General features: G+C 41.5%; 1 protein-coding gene across 1 annotated transcript; it reads left to right on the forward strand.

Moving 5' to 3' along the window:
• The first annotated feature begins 727 nt into the window (after positions 1 to 727).
• Positions 728 to 23,267, forward strand: coro1a (coronin, actin binding protein, 1A). The gene is made up of 11 exons (XM_036589613.1): positions 728 to 888; positions 4,994 to 5,208; positions 11,007 to 11,129; positions 13,604 to 13,733; positions 15,274 to 15,455; positions 18,311 to 18,430; positions 20,185 to 20,289; positions 20,994 to 21,139; positions 21,291 to 21,348; positions 21,881 to 22,096; positions 22,884 to 23,267. The coding sequence occupies exons 2-11, from the start codon at positions 5,011 to 5,013 to the stop codon at positions 22,974 to 22,976; spliced, it is 1,371 nt and encodes a 456-aa protein (XP_036445506.1). The 5' UTR covers positions 728 to 888; positions 4,994 to 5,010; the 3' UTR covers positions 22,977 to 23,267.
• Positions 23,268 to 23,390: the final 123 nt, after the last annotated feature.

The following is a 23,390-nucleotide window of genomic DNA, read 5'->3' on the forward strand; positions in this document are numbered from 1 at the left end:
TTGATTGCGAACTGTTTTATCTCTAAACGTGCACATCTACCACGAATGGATTTGCACTTTAGGCCTAAAAAACAAAACGCACAACTTTCACAAAACTGTCTCAGTGCATTCAAAACCACTTCTCTGAGGGAGCTTTTAGAGGTGGACGTCTGGTTCCTATCACCACCACTGTGAACAAGTCTGACTCTTAAGTTTCTATAGAACAGAGCATTTCACACCAAACCACTCTGAGTGACTTTGTCCACCTGTTACTCATATAATTACGCAGACATTTTGGAAGAAGGGTGGAATTCCCCTTTACTGAAGGTACTGAGGGCCCCAGCCCAGTGACAGCACCCTTTCTTCTGAGAGTACAGAGTAAAAGATTATTTAAGAAGTAATGAATTTGTTTCCTGTTAAAAACAATAAAACAATATTTTTTTCAATTCTGTTCTGCATTTTTTTTTTCTAATCAATGCATACCGAGTGATGAGTGGTGGGGTGTAGAGGGTGGGCAGAATATCTCCACGGACCCCCACAGTGATCACCCTGATCAGGGGCACATGAGCCTTCCAGTGTAAAAAAAAATGCAAAAGCAGCGCGCGCCTTTTCGTCGTCCACGTCACACGGCACGAGGACGCGGACCAGAGGACTCCTCAAGTCGTCTTGTCATTTGCTGTCTCGAGCGCCTCGACGCTCTTTAAAAGGAAAAGAAGAGCAGAAAGAGACGCCTCCCTTTTTTCATCCGCGTCTCAAACTTTCACTTCCTCTATGATTTAAACACAAACTCCGGCACTGCCGGCTCGCAGCCACTTCTCTCTTCCTCCCTCCAGCAGCTCCCAGCCAGCCAGCGCACGAGTCAGAGCCGAAGCCCAGCTCAGCCTTCCCTCCGCCCGCCTTAGTCTCCAGGTACCCTCTACCTCTCTCTCCCTCTCTCTCTCCCTCTCTCTCTCACTTTAACGCTTGAACCTGATGCTCGCAGCCTGCAGTGCGCAAAAGGGCGCACCATTGCGCATCATTTCAGCGCCTTTGCTTTGCGTTTAATTCGCTGTTCGCTGCTGTGGGGATGTTTTTACACCCAGCAGCCCGCTGTGCTGTCTCTCTCCCTCTCTCTCTCTGTCTCTCTCTCTCAGTGAGCGAGGCTGGAGCAGCGCGCAGGGCGGTTGGAGATTTGAGGAAGTAGGTGTGCTGCGCGTTGTACAGCTCATCTTTCCTGCAGCAGCTCATTTAAACTACAAAACCACATGTTTTTGTTGTTTTGGCATTTTTTTGCTGCACTTTTTTGCTGCACAGCATGCGCTGTGTTACGTTTGCTGCAACACATGTACAAAAAAATTTGAAATGCTGCTGAACTTCCCCTTCTGAGGTCAGGATTCAGTGCAGTGTTTGTTAGTGTGTATATGCAGAGCTCTGATTAGCCTATGTACACAGACTCAGCAATGCAGAACAAAAGTCTGTTGTTCCCTGTGAGACAGGGGCTTTTATCACTTCAGTTCACTCTTCATATGTTCTGATTGCTCTGTGTTGCATTGGAACACCCTTTAAAGTGCGATTCCACCCATATTCCAAAAGTTCTGCATAGTTAAGTGGCGGAAATGTGAAGTCGTTCAGGTGGTTTGGGGCCGCTCTAAAGGGGTGACTTGTTCACAGTTGTGGTGGAACCAGACGTCCTAAGAGTTCAGCTCCCACACAAAGACAGTACAGGAAATGGTTGCACATGCATATGACTGACGCCTGAAGCATTGTTTTAGGAGAGGTTCGAGACACGTTTGCAGCCTAGATTGTGTTTTTTAAGATCTGTTCTTGGTGGAGAGCATGCAGCACATTATACCTCCCAAAAAACTTATTTCTGTCTTTTTTTTTTCCAGATTTATGCTATTTTACCACCATCAGCTTACCTTATACACAAAATCTCACAAGAGTCACTGGTGGTTTTGGGTAGTGAATAAAATGGCTGCATTTGTGTTGTAGACAAGGCAACCCCTGGGTCCTATCATCTGAGTCTCTACAGTGAACCGTTTCACACCAAACCACTTTTTTTATGTCTCGCTGATTGAGTTATGCGGAGATTCTTGCCGAAAAATTGGTGGAATTTCAACTTTTTCCACTTTAATCACTGTCGAAGTGCTGAGCAACAGCAGCAGCAGTGTTTGTAACGCTACACCAAGAGGGGAAAGAGCTGTGAGACTGGTTGGCTGTGGTGTTTGCTCAGTAGGATGTGGTGTAACTGAAGTGTGCAGTGCCTCCTTTGCTAGAGCTCACACGCCCTCATCACACCTCACACGAGCGGCGTTTCCTCCTGCAGCCTCTCAGAAGCTCTTCACAGGGCCACTGCCTTTAAAACTGATGATTATAAGAGGGTGAAGTTGGCTAGACGTGCTTCTCTTGAGGAACGACAGAGGTCAGATGGCTTAGGGATAAAGTCATGGGTGGGATCTCTGTGTGGTCAACTCTTTAGACTTTAGACCTTGTGTCTAAAAGATGATGAAAACATCTTTTTTGTGGGCATTTGGACGCTCTCCCCAAGGAAAGAGGCCCCTTTCCCTGATAAAACTGCAGCCTTTATTAGAAAAGGTCAACAAGGGTGAAGATTTTCTTCTGGTTGCTGAGGTTGAGGTTAAGGCCGAGGTTAGGGGTGGGTCACGGAGGGAAGAAACACAAGATTCAGCTGAATTGATTCCGATATTTCTGTGATTTCTAGATGAATGAAAACAGTACATAATACTGAACATGTTACACAGTTTTCTCTTTCGGTTGGTTTATGTCGAATAACTGTTCATGTGTGTTTTAGTGAGAAAGTGATGTGCGCAGTGAGCTCTGTGCACTGTTTCTAGTATTCAGATTCTCTTTAAGACGTTGATAAACCGGATCAGGTGGACGCGGTTAGGCCCGAATTCGCACCCTGCACACTGGCAGTTCTACGGAAGCACGTATTAAGGAACGGAGGTGGATGCAAAGCTTCTCCAGCCGGCTGCTCTTGTTCTAGCATCCTCTTTCTCTTTCCTTCCTCTATTTCGGCGCTTACGGCCGGAACGGTTTGTCTCATATGGTCACAACCAGCAGGCTGAAGCTGGGTGTGAGTGAAGGCCAGCTTAAATAAGCCAAACAGTCTCTAATGAAAGAAAGCCAAATCTTCACAACTCTCAGTTTTATACTGTGTACTTAGCTTTTGTATTAGTATTTTACTACCAGTACTTATAGTACTTGAATAGAACTTTATTACTAGAACGTATAGTATGTTTATACTCCTTTAGTACTAGAATTTATAGTACTTTTACAGTACTTCAGGACTAAAACTTACAGCACTTGCAGTACATCAGTACTAGCACTCAGAGTGCTTTATAATATTTGACCATGTGGCTCTTTTACAGTACTGTAGTACGTGGACTTATAATACTTTAATACTGCTTTAATTCTAGTACTGAAGTACCACACTTTAGTACTTTAGTACTAGAATTTGTAGCGCTTTTGTAGTACCTGAACGTATAGTACCTTTACTGGACTAGCACTTGTATCAGTTATATAGTACATTAATACTAGTACTAGAACTTACACAACATTTATAGTACTTGTATAGTACTTTAGTACTAGTATTAATGTCTCGTCAAAGCACTCCAAGTACTAGTATTAATATACTATATAACTGCTATAAGTGCTAGTCCTGTAAAGGTACCATAAGTTCTAGTACGTGGAGAACGTTTATAGTACTTTAGTGCTAGAACTTACACTACATTTATGGTAATTGTATAATACTTTAGTACTAGTATTAAAGTGCTATAAAAGCACTCCAAGTACTTGTATTAATGTACTATATAACTGCTATAAGTGCTAGTCTTGTAAAGGTACTATAAGTTCTAATACTTGGAGAACTTTTATAGCACTTAAGCACTAGAACTTACACTACATAGTTCTAAGTTCTAGTTTCTGGAGTGCTTTTACAGCAGTTTAGTACTAGATCTTACAAAACATTTATAGTAATTGTATAGTACTTCAGTACACTATTAATGTACCATAAAAGCACCCCAAGTATTTGTATTAAGGTACTATGTAACTGCTGTAAGTGCTAGTCCTGTAAAGGAACTCTTGGTTCTAGTACTTGGAATGCTTTTATAGTACTTCAGTACTAGAACTTATAGTATTTTAGAGCACTTTAATGCCAGATCATATTACATTTATAGTACTTTGGTGCTAGTGTTTAGAGTACATTTGTAGTATTTGAACCTGGAAAACTTGTACAATACTTTTCTTAAAGTATAACTAGGATTTAAGTACTTTCAAAACTAGAATGTATAGTACTTCAGGACTAGCACTTCTAGCACTTTACAGTACATTAGTACTAATACTCTAACTAATACTAATAATAATAATAATAATACTAATACTTTTATTACACGTGAACTTATAGTTCGTTTATCATGCTCAATACCAGAACGTTCAGTAAGTTGTTACTTAAGTTCGGTACTAGAGATTACAGTATTTTATAGTATATAGTAGTATGTAGTAGCCGCATCACACCCTCTGTTGAAATCACACACATATCTATTAAAACATCAGCAGGTTTGTATGCTTAAAATGGCCCATTAGCAGTTTCAGATATGAGCGAAAACTCATGCTATATTTGCCTGTTGCACAGCATTCATATCGCTCTCTTTCTCTCTCTCTCTCTCTCTCTCTCTCTCTCTCTCATGGGTTAGCTTGATGCCATCTTAAGCGATACACTTCCTTTTTAAGCCATTTCCTGTGTAACAGTTCATGGGTGTTCACGCTGTTAAACAGAGCAGAAAATGTCTTTATAAATCAGCTCTAAATACTTGGTGCATTCAGTTAATTTAATAAGAAAATGAATTAAATAATAAAATAAGACCAATTAAAGCATAAATAATGAAATAATAATTCCAGATATTCCACTTCTTTCTTTCAAAAAGTGTTAATAGCGTTTTGGAGGTTTTCTCTTGAGACGGTTTCTGCATCACTGATGACTCTCTCTCTCGCTCTCTCTCTCACTCTCCTCCAGACCCCCCGCAGGTCATCATGTCCAGGAAGGTGGTCAGGACCAGTAAGTTCCGTCATGTCTTCGGTCAGGCGGTTAAGGCCGACCAGTGCTACGATGACATCAGGATCTCCCAGATGACCTGGGACAGCAACTTCTGCTCCGTTAACCCCAAATTCGTCGCCATGATCGTGGAGGCCAGCGGAGGAGGAGCCTTCATCGTCCTGCCGCTCAGCAAGGTGACCGCTGACCCCATCAAGCACTTCCTAAAGAGCATTTTCACTTCTCTCTAAGGGCCTGAATGAGGGTCCGCGTGTCAGCTCCTCACTCTCAGAGCTGCAGAACTGACAGACCACGCTAGTTTTATAGGTTTCGAGAGAAATAAGTGAAAAATAAGCCTGTAGTTTAAGAGGTTCAGGTGTATGCAGTGGTTCTCTATTCTAGTCCTGGATGTGCATCGCAGGTTTTGTGTTTTCTCTGCAGCAACACACCTCGTTTACATATTAGATTCATATTAGATACTGAATAATTCATAGTGGCTACTGAATAATTCATAATAGACACTGAATATTTCATAGTAGTTACTGAATCATTCATAGTAGATGTTGTAATATTTTATATAATATTTTATTTTTAAAACGTTACAGTTTTTTGTACGTAGAACATGAAAAGAAAGAATATGAGAAAGAAAAAAAAAAGTAAATACAAGAACTCCCACACCTCCCCTCGTTCCCTCCTAAAAAGAGGGAGAAAAGAGGCAAAAAATTAAAAAAGACTGCCTCACAAACAAATGTTCCAAGAATATTGAAAAGAGATTTGTTTTAGAGTCAGATCTTTGGACACATTACTAATTAAAGCTCTTTTTAAATGATTTTAAAGGGTCCCCACATGTCCTAAAAACCACAGCTTTAATGGACAATATAAATATCGTATCATATTAAACAATATATGCAATATTATGAATGGTATGGGGTGTTATGAAGGTCCTTGATGTACATGTGGATGACCTGCATGAACTGCCTGAGGTCCACTTATGGCAGTTTTGTGTGTTTATATAACAAAAACAGCCATAGTTTATTTTTACATGACCAAACTCTCTTTATCTCAGGCTGTTTTTGATACTGTGCTTTTAAAGCTGAGATATGCAAATGAGCTCGGCTCTGATTGGCTGTCCTGTATTGTGCCTCTTTCTAAAAGCAGGGCTGAAACACCTTATAACTTCAGCCTGAGTCGACCGGACTGAATTACAGTAAGATGAATAGGCCCTTATATGTAAATGCCCTGGTTTTCATGACATCACAAAACCGAAAAATGCGAAACAGATTTTTTTTTGCAGCAATTTTCAGCTTAATTTCCATATATGGACAGTATAGAATGAGGACTGAATGTCACATTTTGAAACGTTTACAATGTTTTGATTCTACATCAAACTTTTCTTTTTAAAAAATGGGTTTTCCATGATTTGGGCCCTTTAATAAAACAAAGGAAACGGCAATAAAACGAAAACGGTGTGTGTGAACGAGCGTGTGTAGTAAAGCAGTAAAGCGTGTGAGGCGGGTTTGTCTTTTCCTGTGTGTTTGTATGCGTTTAAATTTGAAAAGAGCGCGCCGGGTGTGTTTTGCTGAATGTGGAAGTTTGAGGTGAGTTTTTCTCCTCCCTGCGTCATCATCTCTCAGTCGTCTTTCTCTGCGCTGCTCTCTCGCTTCGTGCGCTCTTTTTGCCTTATTTGGACAGCTTCACTCTCAGCCGTCTGCACAGGATGTGGTGACAGTTTGCAGATTGAGTGTGAGAGGAGAGGGACAGCTGCCTGTCACAGCGCCGTTCACATAAACTCACTGAACTCCATCACTGCCTGATACTCATCAGCGCTCAGCTTTACCTTTTTAAGTCATGTAGAGCCCTGATGAATCATATCGCAGCGCTATTCACAACGTCAGGTGATGCGCTGGTTTGTATTTAACAGCACAAATTTGGTAAAGTTACATTTGACCATAATGAATTCTAATATTGTTCAGTAATGTATTCAATCATTTTTTTGGCCAAAATAAAATTCCCAGGCTTTTTTCAACCAGACAGCTTTCCTACTACTGACTGAATAGTTCCTCCAGTCTCGTGTGTATTTAGTGGATTTTTAAATGTTCAGATTTGTGCAAAAGTTTGGTCAAATTCCATGAAAATAAGTGAGCACCTCCTCTACAGAGAACATACCTCTACACATTTTAATGCACAATTAATGTTTCTTTGCTGATTTTTTTAACATGCTGGGAAAAATAAAACATGAAGTTCTGGGACATTTTAATGTTGTTGTTTTATTTTCATGCCACATGTAGGTGTCCTCTCTGTAGAGGACGTGTTGACTTACTTTTACTTAGAAAATCAACAACTGTCATTTGTCCAGGGGGTGCTCAAACATTCGCACATGACTATAATTCTGAATTGGACCGAAATAATCAAATTAAATTAAGTAAAATTTGAGATTTCATGATGCACTGAATAATTTTAGAAAGATTCATAATCATATTTGTAGGATCACAGACTTACATCGCTACTAAAAATGTCTTACATTGTTATTATATTTTATTACATATTTATTAAAGACAATGACCCAGAGTATCTGTAACAAACACTAGCTGGGCTGCTGTGCTGAAGCTGATTGATTGCTTTGATTGAGGATTAATTGGGGATTGACTGGTGATGGATTTAAGTGGTGATTAATTAGGGATTAATTGGTTTAAGTGGTGATAGGCGATTAATGTTAGTGTTGATTAATTGGTGATTGGTTGCTTTGAGTGGTGATAGGTGATTAGTTGGTTTAGTGGTGATTAGGAATTGATGAAAGTTTTGATTAATCGTGATTGATTGGTTTGAGTGGTGGTTGGTGATTAATTGGTTTGAGTGATGATTGGCAATTGATTTAAATGTTGATTGGTTGGTTGGAGTGGTGATTGAATGGTGATTAATTGCTGTGGGAGTATTGATTGGTCAATTTGAGTAGGAATTCATTTGAATGATTTATTGGTGATTGGTTTGAGCAGTGAATGGTGATTGGTTTGAGTGGTGACTGAGCGGTGATTATTTTGTGTGGGGGTATTGATTGGTCCGTTCGAGTATGGTGATTGGTGTGAATGATGTTTAGTGATAGGTTTGAGCAGCGAATGGTTATTGGTTTGAGTGGTGACTGATGGTTGGGTGATGATTGGTGATTGGTTGAGTGCGGATTGATTGGTTTTAAGTGGTGATTGCTTTGATTGGTTGATTGATTTGAGCAGTGTATGATTAGTGACTGATTGGTTTGAGTGGTGGTTGATTAGTGATTGATTGGTGATGTGTTTCTTTGATCTTTCCTTCCATTCAGTCTTTGCCTCAACTTTCACCAGCCTGAGGCCAGCTGACATTAAGGCAATGAAAAATATGGCGATGCATTTAATCGGGACAAATAAACTTCATGCTGTGTTGCTCTTTGATTGATATCCAATGAGACGTATCTATCATCAGCGATTACATGGCTGCTTGTTACTCAGCACTTGTTTTCATTAGCTCGGCATTTGGGCGTGGTCAGAATTTGAACACTAAAAAGTGTCTGACTTTCAGCTTAAGTAAACTTCCTTTTTCATGCTTGTTGGATCATGCTGGGCATTATAAAGGCCCAAAGTGACCATGAAGGTGGAAAGCTGCTTCTCTTAATTATTTAATGTTTCTTTATCTCTCACTCTCTCTCTCTCTCTGACCCAGTTTATCTCTCTGTCTCTCTCCTCTGGGACGTTTATGTGGGAATGAATGGATGTCCTGTCATCTTAGACTCACTCTGCATCTCACACACTGGGCATTTCTGAATGGAAGCCATTGTTTGCCAATGAACGCAAGAATTTTGCGTCAAGCCCGCTCGGGTTGTGCATTGAGGAAGTCGTGAGCCGTGTGGTGAGAAACGGCATGTTAGAGAACAAATAACATCATATTGCCCAATAACGTAGAGCGAGAGAGTGAGATAGAGAGATAAACCAAAAGGAAAAGAGAAGGAAGACAGATGGTGTCATATCGTGACTAGGGTAAGGTTCCCTGTCAGTCAGTATCGACATTTCTTTCAAAACTTCTGGTTGTTTAGTCTTTAGCCAATCCAAACATGCTTTAACATGGCAGTTACTCTGTTTAATAATAAGAATGATACTAATAAGTTTCATTTACACCGATCAGGCATAACATTCTGACCACCTCCTTGTTTCTACGCTCATTGTCCATTTTATCAGCTCCACTTACTATATAGGTGCACTTTGTAGTTCTACAGTTACAGACTGTAGTCCATCTGTTCTTCAGTGGTCAGGACCCCCATGGACCCTCACAGAGCAGGTACTATTTGGGTGGTGGATCATTCTCAGCACTGAGTGGATCAGACACAGCAGTGCTGCTGGAGTTTTTAAACACTGTGTCCACTCACTGTCCACTCTATTAGACACTCCTACCTTGTCAGTCCAGCTTGTAGATGTAAAGTCAGAGACGATAGCTCATCTGCTGCTGCACAGTTTGTGTTGGTCATCCTCTCGTCCTTCATCAGTGGTCACAGGATGCTGCCCACAGGACGCTGTGGGCTGGATATTTTTGGTTGGTGGACTATTATAAGTCCAGCTGTGACACTGAGGTGTTTAAAAACTCCAGCAGCACTGCTGTGTCTGATCCACTCAGACCAGCGCAACACACACTAACACACCACCACCACGTCAGTGTTACTGCAGTGCTGAGAATGATCCACCACCCAAATAGTACCTGCTCTGTGAGGGTCCATGGGGGTCCTGACCACTGAAGAACAGGGTGACAGGGGGCTAACAAAGTATGCAGAGAAACAGATGGACTACAGTCTGTAACTGTAGAACTACAGAGTGCTCCTGTATAGTAAGTGGAGCTGATAAAAGAAGCCACGTAGCTGAGGTGTAGCATCACTTAGTCAGCCAGCCTGGGAAGCCGTGTAGCTGAAGTCACTCAAGTGGCCGGCCCGAGGAGCCCTGAACCTGAAGCGTAGTGTTGCTCAATCGGCTGGCCTCTGAGCCCCAGGGGAAAGGCACTCTTGGCCTCACTCTTAATCTTATTTTTTTAATCATGTAATTTAGCTTACTCGAGGAATCATGAGAGCCCTACTTATTGCTGAAAGGTACTTTAGGTCGAGTGGATTTGTGTGCTGGAAGCTAGCATGAAATTGAAGCTGGAAAAGTGAAGCAGAAGGAGCTTTAGTGGACTGTAAATGAGACAGGACTTGAAGCATGATTTTGACGGCTGCTGTAGTGGAGAGCATTGTGGGTTGCGTTAGCGTTAGTCTTAATGGGTCTTCTGCTCTGAATTCTGAAAGCCTGAAGTATATCCGCACAGGCTCAGGTCAGAGCTCAGAGCTCTCTCTCTCTTTCTCTCTCTCTCTGACTCTCTCTCTCTCTCTTTCTTTCTCTCTCTCTCTCTCACTCTCTCTCTCTCTCTCTCTCTCCTATCGAGATGGGAACTGGCTGCTCTCTGCTGTTGTCTCTAACATGGTTAGTTTCCATTAAAAGTAATTGGAAGCATAGCTGTAAAATTGATATCAGCTGACAGAGTTTCTCTCATATGTTCTCTTTCTCTCTCTCTCCCTCTCTCTCACTTTCTGTCTCTTTCTTTCTCTCTCTTTCTCTCTTTCCTTCTTCTCTCTCTTTCCTCTCTCTATTTCATTCTTTCTCTCTCTTTCCCTCTCTCTCTCCCTCTCTCTCTCTCTCTCTCTCTCTCTCTCACTCTGTCTCTTTCTCTTCCTGTCTTTCTCTCTCACCCTCTCTCACTCTCCCTCTCTCTCCCTGTCTACCTCTCTCTTTCCTTTCTCTGTTTCGCGCTTTCTCTCTCTCTCTTTCCTTACTCTCTCTTTTTCTCTCTCTCCCTCTCTTTCTTTCTTTCCTCTCTCTCTCTCTCTCTCTCTCTCTCTCTCTGAAGTTGATGTGTGTGTGTGTTTGTTGATGTGAACCGGCCTTAAGTGGAAACACAGAAATACCCATGAACCTCCTGCTGACCTCAGTCTCTCCTTGTCCCCCTCCAGACCGGCCGTATCGATATGTCCCACCCCAACGTCTGCGGCCACACTGGACCCGTGCTGGACATCGAGTGGTGTCCGCACAACGACAACATCATCGCCAGCGGCTCTGAAGACTGCAGCGTCATGGTGAGAGGAGCTGACCTGTGACTTTGTCCCATGTGCTAGCAGTTAGCCTCAGTTAATTACAGCATTAATGACACAAGCACATATACTAGTGACCATAGAGTTGGGCATTGACCACATGGTTACTTCCTTTTTTTAGTCTTTATTGTCATTGTGCATAATTATTTATAATTAGTTATAATATCATACAGTGAATCACATTTACATTTCATTCACATTCTGTCTTGACAAAACTTTTTCAGTTTGTTTCGATGTCAGACATGACGAAACGAGCTCAGAGATGAACAGAATAGTTCTCTTTCTGCACACTACAATAACTTTTCATCATATTCAGATCATAATAAAATATCTCCTCTTCTACTCACAAACACAGATGAGATGTGGATGTAAAGTTTAGAAGTTTAGAAGTTTAGAATCGGCTTTTTCCATATTTCAAAGAGCAATAAGTGTGTGTTATATGATTATAATTACATGATATTGTTGGCCGGCGATGTCTAAGGGTTTATTTGTACAGCTTTGAGAGTCTGAACATATCATCGCTGTCTAAAGAAAAGCATGTATCTCTAAAATAGTAACTTTACAGGAGAAGGCAAAAACACTCTTAAAGCCTGTTTACTCAGTAGTCACGTTAACATGCAGCCTGATAATCTATTAATAATCCGACTAACAGCTCAATCAGAATAGAACACGTCTACAATCGGAGTAGACTAGTCTGATTGAGGCCATTCGGAATACAGTTTATATCTGATTGAACGAGGTGGGTAATCCTGTAAATAATCCGTTAAATAGAAGAATAATATCCGTGTAAACGCCTGTATCTGATTACATTCCCTATCGGAAAGTTTAAGTATGTTCGTCACGTCATAGTGAAAGAACGGAGCAGAAACTGGTCTGCAGAGGAGACGAAGTTTAAGCTCTGATCTTTAAAGGCAACAATGCACACGAGAAGTTTCACACATTACAGCGTCCACTCATAACAGGAGCGCGTGTGAAGCAGTTAGCTGGCTAACTATAGTTTGCAGATATAACGTTAGTGCTGCTCAAATATCTACCTGTCATAAGATGAATAAAGTTAGATCTCTAAAATGACCATCAGACAGATTGTTCACCTTTTTGCACATTTTACTTACCATTCAGAGTCTGGCTGAGAACAGCGAAGTGGTCTGTCTTCCTGAGGGGGGCGCTTTTGTCCCTCAAAATCGAACGCGTAGGGCCGAGCCACACCGGGTTGTTTGTGTTGCCAGGGAGACGCCACTGTCAATCATTATGCATTCTGACACACCCACACCGTGGGTTTTGGAGCATTAATCCTTTCTTAAGTTGCGTTAATTTATATATCGCTGCTCGGAACAAAACCTCATTCATTTTTGTCGTTTTTCAGTTTTTGACAAAATATGAAAACGTCTGTTTCCCTTTACGTTGTGTGAAAATTTCTTGATGAATGGACCAACAGAAACAGCCCAAATGTACTTGGTAAAAAGTCTGGTTCCATTGACTTGCATTGAAATTAAAGTAGGTTTTTTCCTTCTCCTGTAAAGTTCTCATTTCGGAGATACGAGGTTTTGTTACGACAGCTGCGATATATTTCTTGGATATAACACTGTTAAGCGCTTCATCTGTAGCATATCTTTATTTTTAAACAACAATTTTGTCAAAAATTGTTTAATTTTTAACACAATGCAGATTACAGCCGGCGTGTTCAGATAACGTAAATGTAAAAACAAAATTTGACAAAAATAGAGATACATGCTTTTGCACACTGACGATATTCAGCGTCTGAACATGTAACGCATAAACGTTTTAAGCAATAGGACACTGGAGATGATGTTATCATGAATGCATTACTCGCCTTCAGCTTGTTCCTGCGACCCAATCACAGCTGTGATGTTATTCATGATAACAGTGTTCTGTTGCTTTTATACTACAGTTCTAAAGAAGAAAGTAAAGCAAAAAGATAAACCTGCTGTGATATTAGTAACACCTTTGTAGCCGTTTGCGGTACAGTTAGAGCCATAAAACTGTCACGATATCAGGTTCTTATCAGGTTTCAGTTTTTACCAGATGAAGCTGAGTGTGGTTTTGTTTCGGTCAGTCTGTAAACTGTTTCACAGCTCATCTTGTTTGCTGAATTACATTCTGGCTAATTCCTTTTTGTTTACTTGTTCCGTCACAAAGCTCACTTAGGAAAAACAACTCTTCTTCAGAATCTGACCAAACGGGCTGCAGGTCAAATATTGTCTTATGGAAGTTAATGAAATGTTTCCATTTTCTGTTTCTGTGTATGCAAAAATAATGAAATTAGTAACAGTTAGATTGTGTGGTCAGAGCTAACTGTATAATTATTGTACTGCAGCTCTGTTGAGTGGACACAGCAGTGACTCAGTCTCAGGGTTTAGTGGACCTTACATTTCTCTGACTCATGCCATGTGCTGCTGTTTATTTGTGTGTGTGTGTGTGTATGTGTGTGTGTGTATTAGATCTGGGAGATTCCTGAGGGTGGTCTGACGCAGCCCCTGAAGGACCCTGTAGTGAAGCTGGATGGTCACTCTAAGCGTGTGGGCATCCTCAGCTGGCACCCCACAGCACACAACGTCCTCATGAGTGCAGGTAAACACACACACACACACACACAGTCATTGTTTTCACTGATATAAAACCAATTTGGTTACCAATAAATACCTAAATTGATCGTAAAATGATGGTACTACTTCACAACCTCACAGATTAAAACACATTAGACAAAAAATTGCTCCATAAAACATTCAAATATTGAGTAAAATAAACACTAAAAATGCTTTCTGGTGTTTTGCCGCTTGTATATTATACACTCATATACTTTTATACTCCATTTTATCAGCTCCACTTACTATATAGGTGCACTTTGTAGTTCTACAGTTACAGACTGTAGTCCATCTGTTTCTCTGCATACTTTGTTAGCCCCCTTTTACCCTGTTCTTCAGTGGTCAGGACCCCCATGGACCCTCACAGAGCAGGTACTATTTGGGTGGTGGATCATTCTCAGCACTGCAGTAACACTGATGTGGTGGTGGTGTGTTAGTGTGTGTTATGCTGGTACGAGTGGATCAGACACAGCAGTGCTGCTGGAGTTTTTAAACACTGTGTCCACTCACTGTCCACTCTATTAGACACTCCTACCTTTTCAGTCCACCTTGTAGATGTAAAGTCAGAGACGATAGCTCATCTGCTGCTGCACAGTTTGTGTTGGTCATCCTCCAGTCCTTCATCAGTGGTCACAGGATGCTGCCCACAGGACGCTGTTGGCTGGATATTTTTGGTTGGTGGACTATTCTCAGTCCAGCAGCGACACTGAGGTGTTTAAAAACTCCAGCAGCACAATAACTGATCTCTTGCAAGCTGGTGTATACACACACACACACACACACATATATATATATATATATATAAATACACGTGTGTGTGTGTGTATGTATATATATATATATATATATATATATATATATATATATATAATAAATATACATATATAATAAAGATATACATTCACATGCCTCCACCCATAGCCTGCAACTTTATTGTGAGCACATGTAACCACAAACGCGCCTCCACCCATAATACATAACAGCCATAAACAGAGTTCAGCTGAAGCTCCTCCTCCTTCCAGTATAACGCCCAACGCCCTTTACATTTCCCATCTCAGCCTTCTGTTTCCTGTGACAAAGTTTTTGCACCCCACCACCACCCCGTTCCTCAGTTCTACCTCTCAGTCCTGTTTCTGCTTTCAAAAAGGCGCGTCCCGCCTTCTAGTTTACAGCAGAAACCACCCAAACTCCAGCCCAGGTTCTCAGAGTTCTCTCCCCTCGTAGAGCCGCACAATCTCTTCTAAAACTTCCACATACCCCCCCAAGCCCACCCCACCCTCTCCTTCTGTCTTACGCAGTGTCCTTAAGTGATCAGGTAATCCCCCACATACATACAGCACCGGCACTAACACACTATACATGTAAAGAAATGATACCCGTTATGAGTGAAAACAGATTAGCACCCTCTGCTGGCTGTCAATATGTATTACACCATCACAGCATTTCCTCACATCTGCTCTCCTCTTCTGTAACTTCTCCCTCCTTCCTTCTCCTACCTCTCTCTTCCCCTCTCTCCCTCCGCGCAGGCTGTGATAACGTGGTGATCCTGTGGAACGTGGCTCGAGGTGAGGCAGTGGTCAGGATCGACACTCCGCACACCGACCTCATCTACAGCGCCTGCTGGAACAGAGACGGCTCGCAGATCCTCACTTCTTGCAAGGACAAAAAACTGCGCGTGCTGGACCCCCGCAAGGGCACCGTCATCGCCGTACGTCTCCTCACTGCTGGAACTGCTGGAACACAGCTGCGTTAAAGTGAAGGATTGGCGATCGAATTTACGCAATTCAAGTGTAGTCCAGTTTTAGGAGCTACAGTCATATGCAAAAGTTTAAGCACCCCATATATATATATATATATATATATATATATATATATATATATATATATATATATAGTTATTCTGCTTCTAAACTGTGGAACTCAATGTCACCTTTTTTAGACAGTGAAGTTCAGTGCCCACTTTTAAGAAGCATCTAAAACATATCTCTTTAACTCAGCATTTAATAAGGTCTCATGGTATTTATCTTTTAATTTGATCTGATTCATTTTCTTAGATGATTCTAAATTGATACTTAAATTAATACTGTAGCAGTGCTTTGAGACTGTAGCAGTGCTTTGAGACTGTAGCAGTGCTTTGAGATTGTAGCAGTGCTTTGAGACTGTAGCAGTGCTTTGAGACTAGCAGTGCTTTGAGACTGTAGCAGTGCTTTGAGACTGTAGCAGTGCTTTGAGACTAGCAGTGCTTTGAGACTGTAACAATGCTTTGAGACTGTAACAATGCTTTGAGACTGTAGCAGTGCTTTGAGACTGTAGCAGTGTTTTGAGACTGTAGCAGTGCTTTGAGACTGTAGCAGTGTTTTGAGACTGTAGCAGTGCTTTGAGACTGTAACAGTGCTTTGAGACTGTAACAATGCTTTGAGACTGTAACAATGCTTTGAGACTGTAGCAGTGCTTTGAGATTGTAGCAGTGCTTTGAGACTGTAGCAGTGTTTTGAGACTGTAGCAGTGCTTTGAGACTGTAACAGTGTTTTGAGACTGTAACAGTGCTTTGAGATTGTAGCAGTGCTTTGAGACTGTAACAGTGCTTTGAGACTGTAGCAGTGTTTTGAGACTGTAACAGTGCTTTGAGACTGTAGCAGTGCTTTGAGATTGTAGCAGTGCTTTGAGACTGTAGCAGTGCTTTGAGATTGTAGCAGTGCTTTGAGACTGTAACAGTGCTTTGAGATTGTAACAGTGCTTTGAGACTGTAGCAGTGCTTTGAGATTGTAGCAGTGCTTTGAGACTGTAGCAGTGCTTTGAGATTGTAGCAGTGCTTTGAGACTGTAGCAGTGCTTTGAGACTGTAGCAGTGCTTTGAGACTGTAACAGTGCTTTGAGATTGTAGCAGTGCTTTGAGACTGTATCAGTGCTTTGAGATTGTAGCAGAGCTTTGAGACTGTAGCAGTGCTTTGAGACTGTAACAGTGCTTTGAGACTGTAGCAGTGCTTTGAGACTGTAGCAATGCTTTGAGACTGTAACAGTGCTTTGAGACTGTAGCAGTGCTTTGAGACTGTAACAGTGCTTTGAGACTGTAGCAGTGTTTTGAGACTGTAACAGTGCTTTGAGATTGTAGCAGTGCTTTGAGACTGTAGCAGTGCTTTGAGACTGTAACAATGTTTTGAGACTGTAGCAGTGCTTTGAGACTGTAGCAGTGCTTTGAGACTGTAACAATGCTTTGAGACTGTAGCAGTGCTTTGAGACTGTAGCAGTGCTTTGAGACTGTAACAGTGCTTTGAGACTGTAGCAGTGCTTTGAGACTGTAACAGTGCTTTGAGACTGTAGCAGTGTTTTGAGACTGTAGCAGTGCTTTGAGACTTCAGCAATGCTTTGAGACTGTAACAGTGCTTTGAGACTGTAGCAGTGCTTTGAGACTGTAGCAGTGCTTTGAGACTGTAACAGTGCTTTGAGACTTTAGCAATGCTTTGAGACTGTAACAGTGCTTTGAGACTGTAGCAGTGTTTTGAGACTGTAACAGTGCTTTGAGACTGTAACAGTGCTTTGAGACTCTAGCAGTGTTTTGAGACTGTAACAGTGTTTTGAGACTGTAACAGTGCTTTGAGACTGTAGCAGTGTTTTGAGACTGTAACAGTGTTTTGAGACTGTAACAGTGCTTTGAGACTGTAACAGTGCTTTGAGACTGTAACAGTGTTTTGAGACTGTAACAGTGCTTTGAGACTGTAACAGTGCTTTGAGACTGTAGCAGTGCTTTGAGACTTTAGCAATGCTTTGAGACTGTAACAGTGCTTTGAGACTGTAACAGTGCTTTGAGACTGTAGCAGTGCTTTGAGACTGTAACAGTGCTTTGAGACTGTAGCAGTGCTTTGAGACTGTAGCAGTGCTTTGAGACTGTAACGATGTTTTGAGACTGTAGCAGTGCTTTGAGACTGTAGCAGTGCTTTGAGACTGTAACAGTGCTTTGAGACTGTAGCAGTGCTTTGAGACTGTAACGATGTTTTGAGACTGTAGCAGTGCTTTGAGACTGTAACAGTGCTTTGAGACTGTAACAGTGCTTTGAGACTGTAGCAGTGCTTTGAGACTGTAACAGTGCTTTGAGACTGTAGCAGTGCTTTGAGACTGTAACGATGTTTTGAGACTGTAGCAGTGCTTTGAGACTGTAGCAGTGCTTTGAGACTGTAGCAGTGCTTTGAGACTGTAGCAGTGCTTTGAGACTGTAGCAATGCTGTGGGACTGTAGCAGTGCTTTGAGACTGTAGCAATGCTGTGGGACTGTAGCAGTGCTTTGAGACGGACGTTTGTACGGAAGTGTCCTTTAGATGGCTGGGAGTTCAGCTGTTCCCCCTCAGATGAACTTTGTTTGTTTGTTTGTGTAGTTGGGGAAGTTTCACAGAGGTCGCTATGGTACAGGAGGATTTGAAAACTGCTTAGTGTGTGATTTCCTTTACACATGCTTTAAATTGTCCCACTGTATCTCTGTGTCCTCCCCACTGTGTGATCTTGTCCAGTCGGGTTGTTAATTGTGCCAGTGCGTAAAGTTATCTCTTTTTTTTTCGGATGTGGTGTTTCAGGAGAAGGATAAGCCTCATGAGGGCTCCAGGCCGGTCAGGGCTGTGTTCGTGTCCGAAGGGAAGATCCTGACCACCGGTTTCAGCAGAATGAGTGAGAGACAGGTGGCGCTCTGGGATCCGGTAAGCATCTCCTGACAGCAACATGCACAGATAAGCCAGTGCAATAAGCCACGCGAGGCTGTGTGTTACTGTAATCTTATGGCTGTTCTTCGCATGACGTGACGCAGAGCAAAACCCTCTTACATGATAAAACCACTGGGATGCACAGCATTGCCTTTATGACATGCTAACAACATCAAATATGACAAAATTCTGTAATATTCAACTAATCATTTAAGTTATAATTAATTAGAGTGGAGATAAACAGCTCTGCCAACAAATATAGTTATCTTAGGTTAGACTATTATTGCCCCACAACCATGGACTGCTGAAATGTTTCAATTTTTTTATCATATTTTAATGTCTTATGTTTTATCATACATTGAAAATGTCAGCATATTGCCGTGTTTAATGCAGAAACCTTCACCTCATAAGTATTTTTCATTCACCAAACAGAGACGTAACAATAATACTAATTTCTGCATTTCTCCTCTATGTTTCCTGGGTTGTGTTAGCATCAAGCTAAGGGTGCCGCACATCCATTTTCCCACACTGGGTTTAATACTACTTACGGCAGATTTGACTAAAAACGCTTTCATTTGAAGTGTTCAGGGTATTCAAGTAATATAGTGAAGCAGTTTTGCAGTTAATCATTCAGTGAATACGTCAATTCAAAGCCTAATGCTGTATGTAACTGAAGCGCGTTTAGCCTGCTAGTTATCTTTTAGCCTGTTTAGCCTGCTATATTTTAGCCTAGTTGCTAAGAAAATAAGTCATTAGCGCCTCAGTTTAAACAAAAAAGAGGCTCTTGCTTCATCTGTCAGTACATTAGGTGGTCCATGCGAGCAGAATAACAGCTCAATCACAGCACATCCAGTGGTTTTTAGTGTCTCAGGGCATTAATACAGAATTTGCAACAGTAGGAAAAAACAGTGGCCTTTAATTGGCTTTGTTAACCTCTTATTCTCCAGGGTATGTTTTGGTTTGTCCATCTGAATTTACATGACCAAATCTTAAGGCAAATTATTCAGTAACTGCATGAAATAAATGTACATTTTTATTTTATTTTTTTTTAAAGCTCCCCTGAAATTAACAGAACGTGTTTTATGATACACATATTGATATATGCTTACAATTTACTGCTGAAAGCTAAAAATCTTAGCTCTTTGTATTATTTTATAAAAATAATTTTTACAGAGCAGATCACTGAAGAGACGCCATCTGTTTATAGTTTGTAGCCCAGATTTGTGGAAAAATGGGTCGACTTTCAGTAGACAAAAAAACTGAGTTCAGCTTCTTTTATTATAAGGGTTTAAAATCACATCACCCATCTATCTGACTGGAAAGAAGCCAGTTACAGCTCTCATACGACCCCCACCTTCTGAATGTAGCTTATGAAATATGGAAGTTATGAAAGTTATGATGAAGTGCGTTTTGGAACCACCGGTGGTCTCAAGGAGTTAAAGAGGTTTGATTTGAATTGAATCACAGTACGGGGCGGTCAGTTAGAACAGGGCTCATTTACATATACCAGACTTAAAGGCACAGTAACAACAACAGCCTGTTTGGTTCTAAGTGCTAAAATGTTTGGGAAACGGTCGTGTAAAAATGAGTGTGTTGATGCTTGTCTTTGATGAAAATGTCTTTTTGTTTGTTTATGAGTTCGTTTTATGTTTATAAGTTAATTGAACTAGTATCTCTCTAATACATGAGATGATCTGTTACAGTCAAACGCAGCATGCTTAGGAAATGTACGTCTCTGTGTGGGTTTGCAGAAAAGCTTTGATGAGCCGCTGACCCTGCAGGAGCTGGACACCAGCAGCGGAGTTCTGCTGCCCTTCTTCGACCCGGACACGGGCATCGTTTACCTGTGTGGAAAGGTGAGGTCAACACATACAGGTCCACTTGAAAACACAGCAGTGTATCCCGTTTAGATTTTCATTACTGTGAAATATTCCTTTCATAATAATACTAAATACTTCATACACAAATAGACCTTTATTTATACTGCACTCTTAGCAAAAAAGGCTCTATATAGTACCAAAAAATGGTTCTTTGGCTTGTAACAATAGTGGAACCCTTTTCCTTTTGGTGCTAAACAGAACCCTTTTCAAAAAGGTTATATATAGAACCATCTACAGCATGTCAAAAACCCTTTCACAATGCAAAAAACCCTTAAATCATGCAAAGGGTTCTTTGAGTGTTCATGGTTCTATGTAGACACATTTTCTAGACTAAAGAACCCTTGAAGAACTTTTTAAGAGTGTGTATTTTACAGTCTCTCACACAGTTAAATACACATACGAACACGATCAAAGACAGTCAGAGAGAGAGAGAGAGAGAGAGAGAGAGAGTCAGGCTGTGCTCGACATTTCAGGTAACAACCAGTGAATATAAGATACAGGGCTGGAAACTGGACTCCAGTTCGAGATCTAAATAGTCTCTCTGCTCCTCCCCTTTTCATCAATAAGGGGGACAAGTTTCCTTCCATCGATCAGTAAAGACGTGTGTGGTGTTGGTTTATTTAGTTTTGTTCAGGACTCTGTGTTTGGGCACTGTCTGATGCTGTAAACATGGATTTCAGGGCGACAGCAGCATTCGGTACTTTGAGGTGACGGACGAGGCTCCGTACGTCCACTATCTGTCCATGTACAGCAGCAAGGAGAGCCAGAAGGGGATGGGCTACATGCCCAAGAGAGGACTGGAGGTCAACAAGTGTGAGATCGCCAGGTAGTTATCTTTCACACACACACACACACACACACACGCACACGCACACGCACACACACACACACACACACACACCTATAATCTTGTTTTTAGAAAACATCGTAAAGTTTCTGAATATTCACTGCGGCGCTGTGCTTTTCTCTAATTACAGGTTCTATAAACTCCATGAGAGGAAGTGTGAGCCCATCGTTATGACAGTGCCACGAAAGGTGAACACATTTACTGGCCACTTTATTAGAAACACCTACCTTCTACCTCCACTCACTGGCCACTTTATTAGAAACACCTACCTTCTACTTCCGCTTACTGGCCACTTTATTAGAAACACCTACCCTCTACCTCCACTCACTGGCCACTTTATTAGAAACACATACCTTCTGCTTCCGCTCACTGGCCACTTTATTAGAAACACCTACCTTGTACTTCCACTAACTGGCCACTTTATCAGAAACACCTACCTTGTGCTTCCGCTTACTGGCCACTTTATCAGAAACACCTACCTTCTACTTCCACTGATTGGCCACTTTATTAGAAACACCTACCTTGTACTTCCACTAACTGGCCACTTTATCAGAAACACCTACCTTGTGCTTCTGCTAACTGGCCACTTTATCAGAAACACCTACCTTGTACTTCCACTCACTGACCACTTTATTGGAGACTCATTATTTATGAGGAGTAAAATGTTAAAGGTCTATCTGGTGAGCGGACGCTGTAGCTGTCGTGTTTTGTTGGTTTCAGTCGGACCTGTTCCAGGAGGATCTGTATCCGGACACTATGGGGCCCGAGCCGTCGGTGGAGGCTGATGACTGGTTCGCTGGTAAAGAAGGAAAGCCCATCCTCATCTCCCTGAAGGACGGCTTCGTGGCTACCACCAAAAACAAAGAGTTCAAAGTCATCAAGAGCCTCATGTCGACCACATCGGCCTCCAGCGGCCCTCGGCACGGCAACGGAGCGGTACGACCTTAATGCACTCACAGACCGCTCTCACACTGTAGACTGACCTTCACCTCTCTGAATATTATACTGGACTCATGAAGGGCTAGTAACATATACTCACTCTCTATACCTCTCGCTCTTTCTTTCTCTCGCTCTCTCTGTTTTTTTCTCTCTCTCTCTCTTTCTCTCTTTCTGTCTCTGTCCCTCTTTTCTGTCTTTCTCTCTCTGTGTCTCTCTGCCTCCCATCTGTTTCCCTCTTTTTCTCTTTATCTGTCCTTTTCTTTTTCTCTCTTTCTCTCCTTTCTTTGTCTTTCTCTCTTTTTTCTATCACTCTTTCTTTCATTCCTTCCTTTTTTCTCTCTTTTTTCTATCGCTTTCATTCCTTTCTTCTTTATTTCTCTCTCTCTTTTCTCTCTTTCTCTATCTCTATTTCTCCTCTCTCTTTCTATCTTTCTCTCTGTCTGTATTGCTCTCTCTCTGTCTCTCTCTTTTTTCTCTTTCCTTTGCTTTTCCTCCCTTTCTCTCTTTTCTCTTTTTCTCACTTTTTTCTATCGGTCTTTCTTTCCTTCCTTTCTTTTTTCTTTCGTGTCTTCCTTTCTGTCTTTTTCTGTGTCTTTGTTTCTCTCTTTATCTCTTTCTCTTTCTCTCCTTTCTTTCTGTCTTTCTCTTTTTCTATCACTCTTTCTGTCTTCTCTTCCTTTCTTATCTTTGTGTCCTTCTCTTTGCCTCACCCCCCACCTCTCTCTCTCTCTCTCTCTCTCTCTCTCTCTCTCTCTCTCTCTCTCTCTCCCTCTCTCTCTCTCAGGATGTGCAGGCTCTGCAGAATGAAGTGAAGGAGCTGAGGGAGATGGTGGAGGAGCTGACTAAACGAGTGAGCGAGCTGGAGAGCAAAAACTGATGGCCGAAGCATCAAATTCAACTGCTAATGTGAAATGACCATATAAGTGTTTAAAGGCTAGAGCGGAGAGGAAGAGAGAGAGAGAGAGAGAGAGAGGAGAGAGAGAGAGAGAAAGGGCTGCAGTGGTTTTGAAGAGATAAGAAGGAATAAAAAGGACATTGCAGCTTTTTATAACCCAAATATTGCTCTTCAGGGATTTGATTTGAGGTTTTTATGAGCAACTGTTTGCAAACTCATTTTAATATATGTCTTAGAGCAATTCAATAAATATCATCAATATTTTAAACATAATCTGTCCTCATGTCTCAAAATTACTCAAATTACACAACAGGCATGTTCACATACTCACAAATAAGTCCAGGCTCCGCCCACCAATGTGTTTCTTGTAGTAACTGTTGATAGGTTGGACAAGCT

The sequence above is a fragment of the Colossoma macropomum genome, unplaced genomic scaffold (genome assembly GCF_904425465.1).
Source record: "Colossoma macropomum unplaced genomic scaffold, Colossoma_macropomum, whole genome shotgun sequence".
NCBI lineage: Eukaryota > Metazoa > Chordata > Actinopteri > Characiformes > Serrasalmidae > Colossoma > Colossoma macropomum.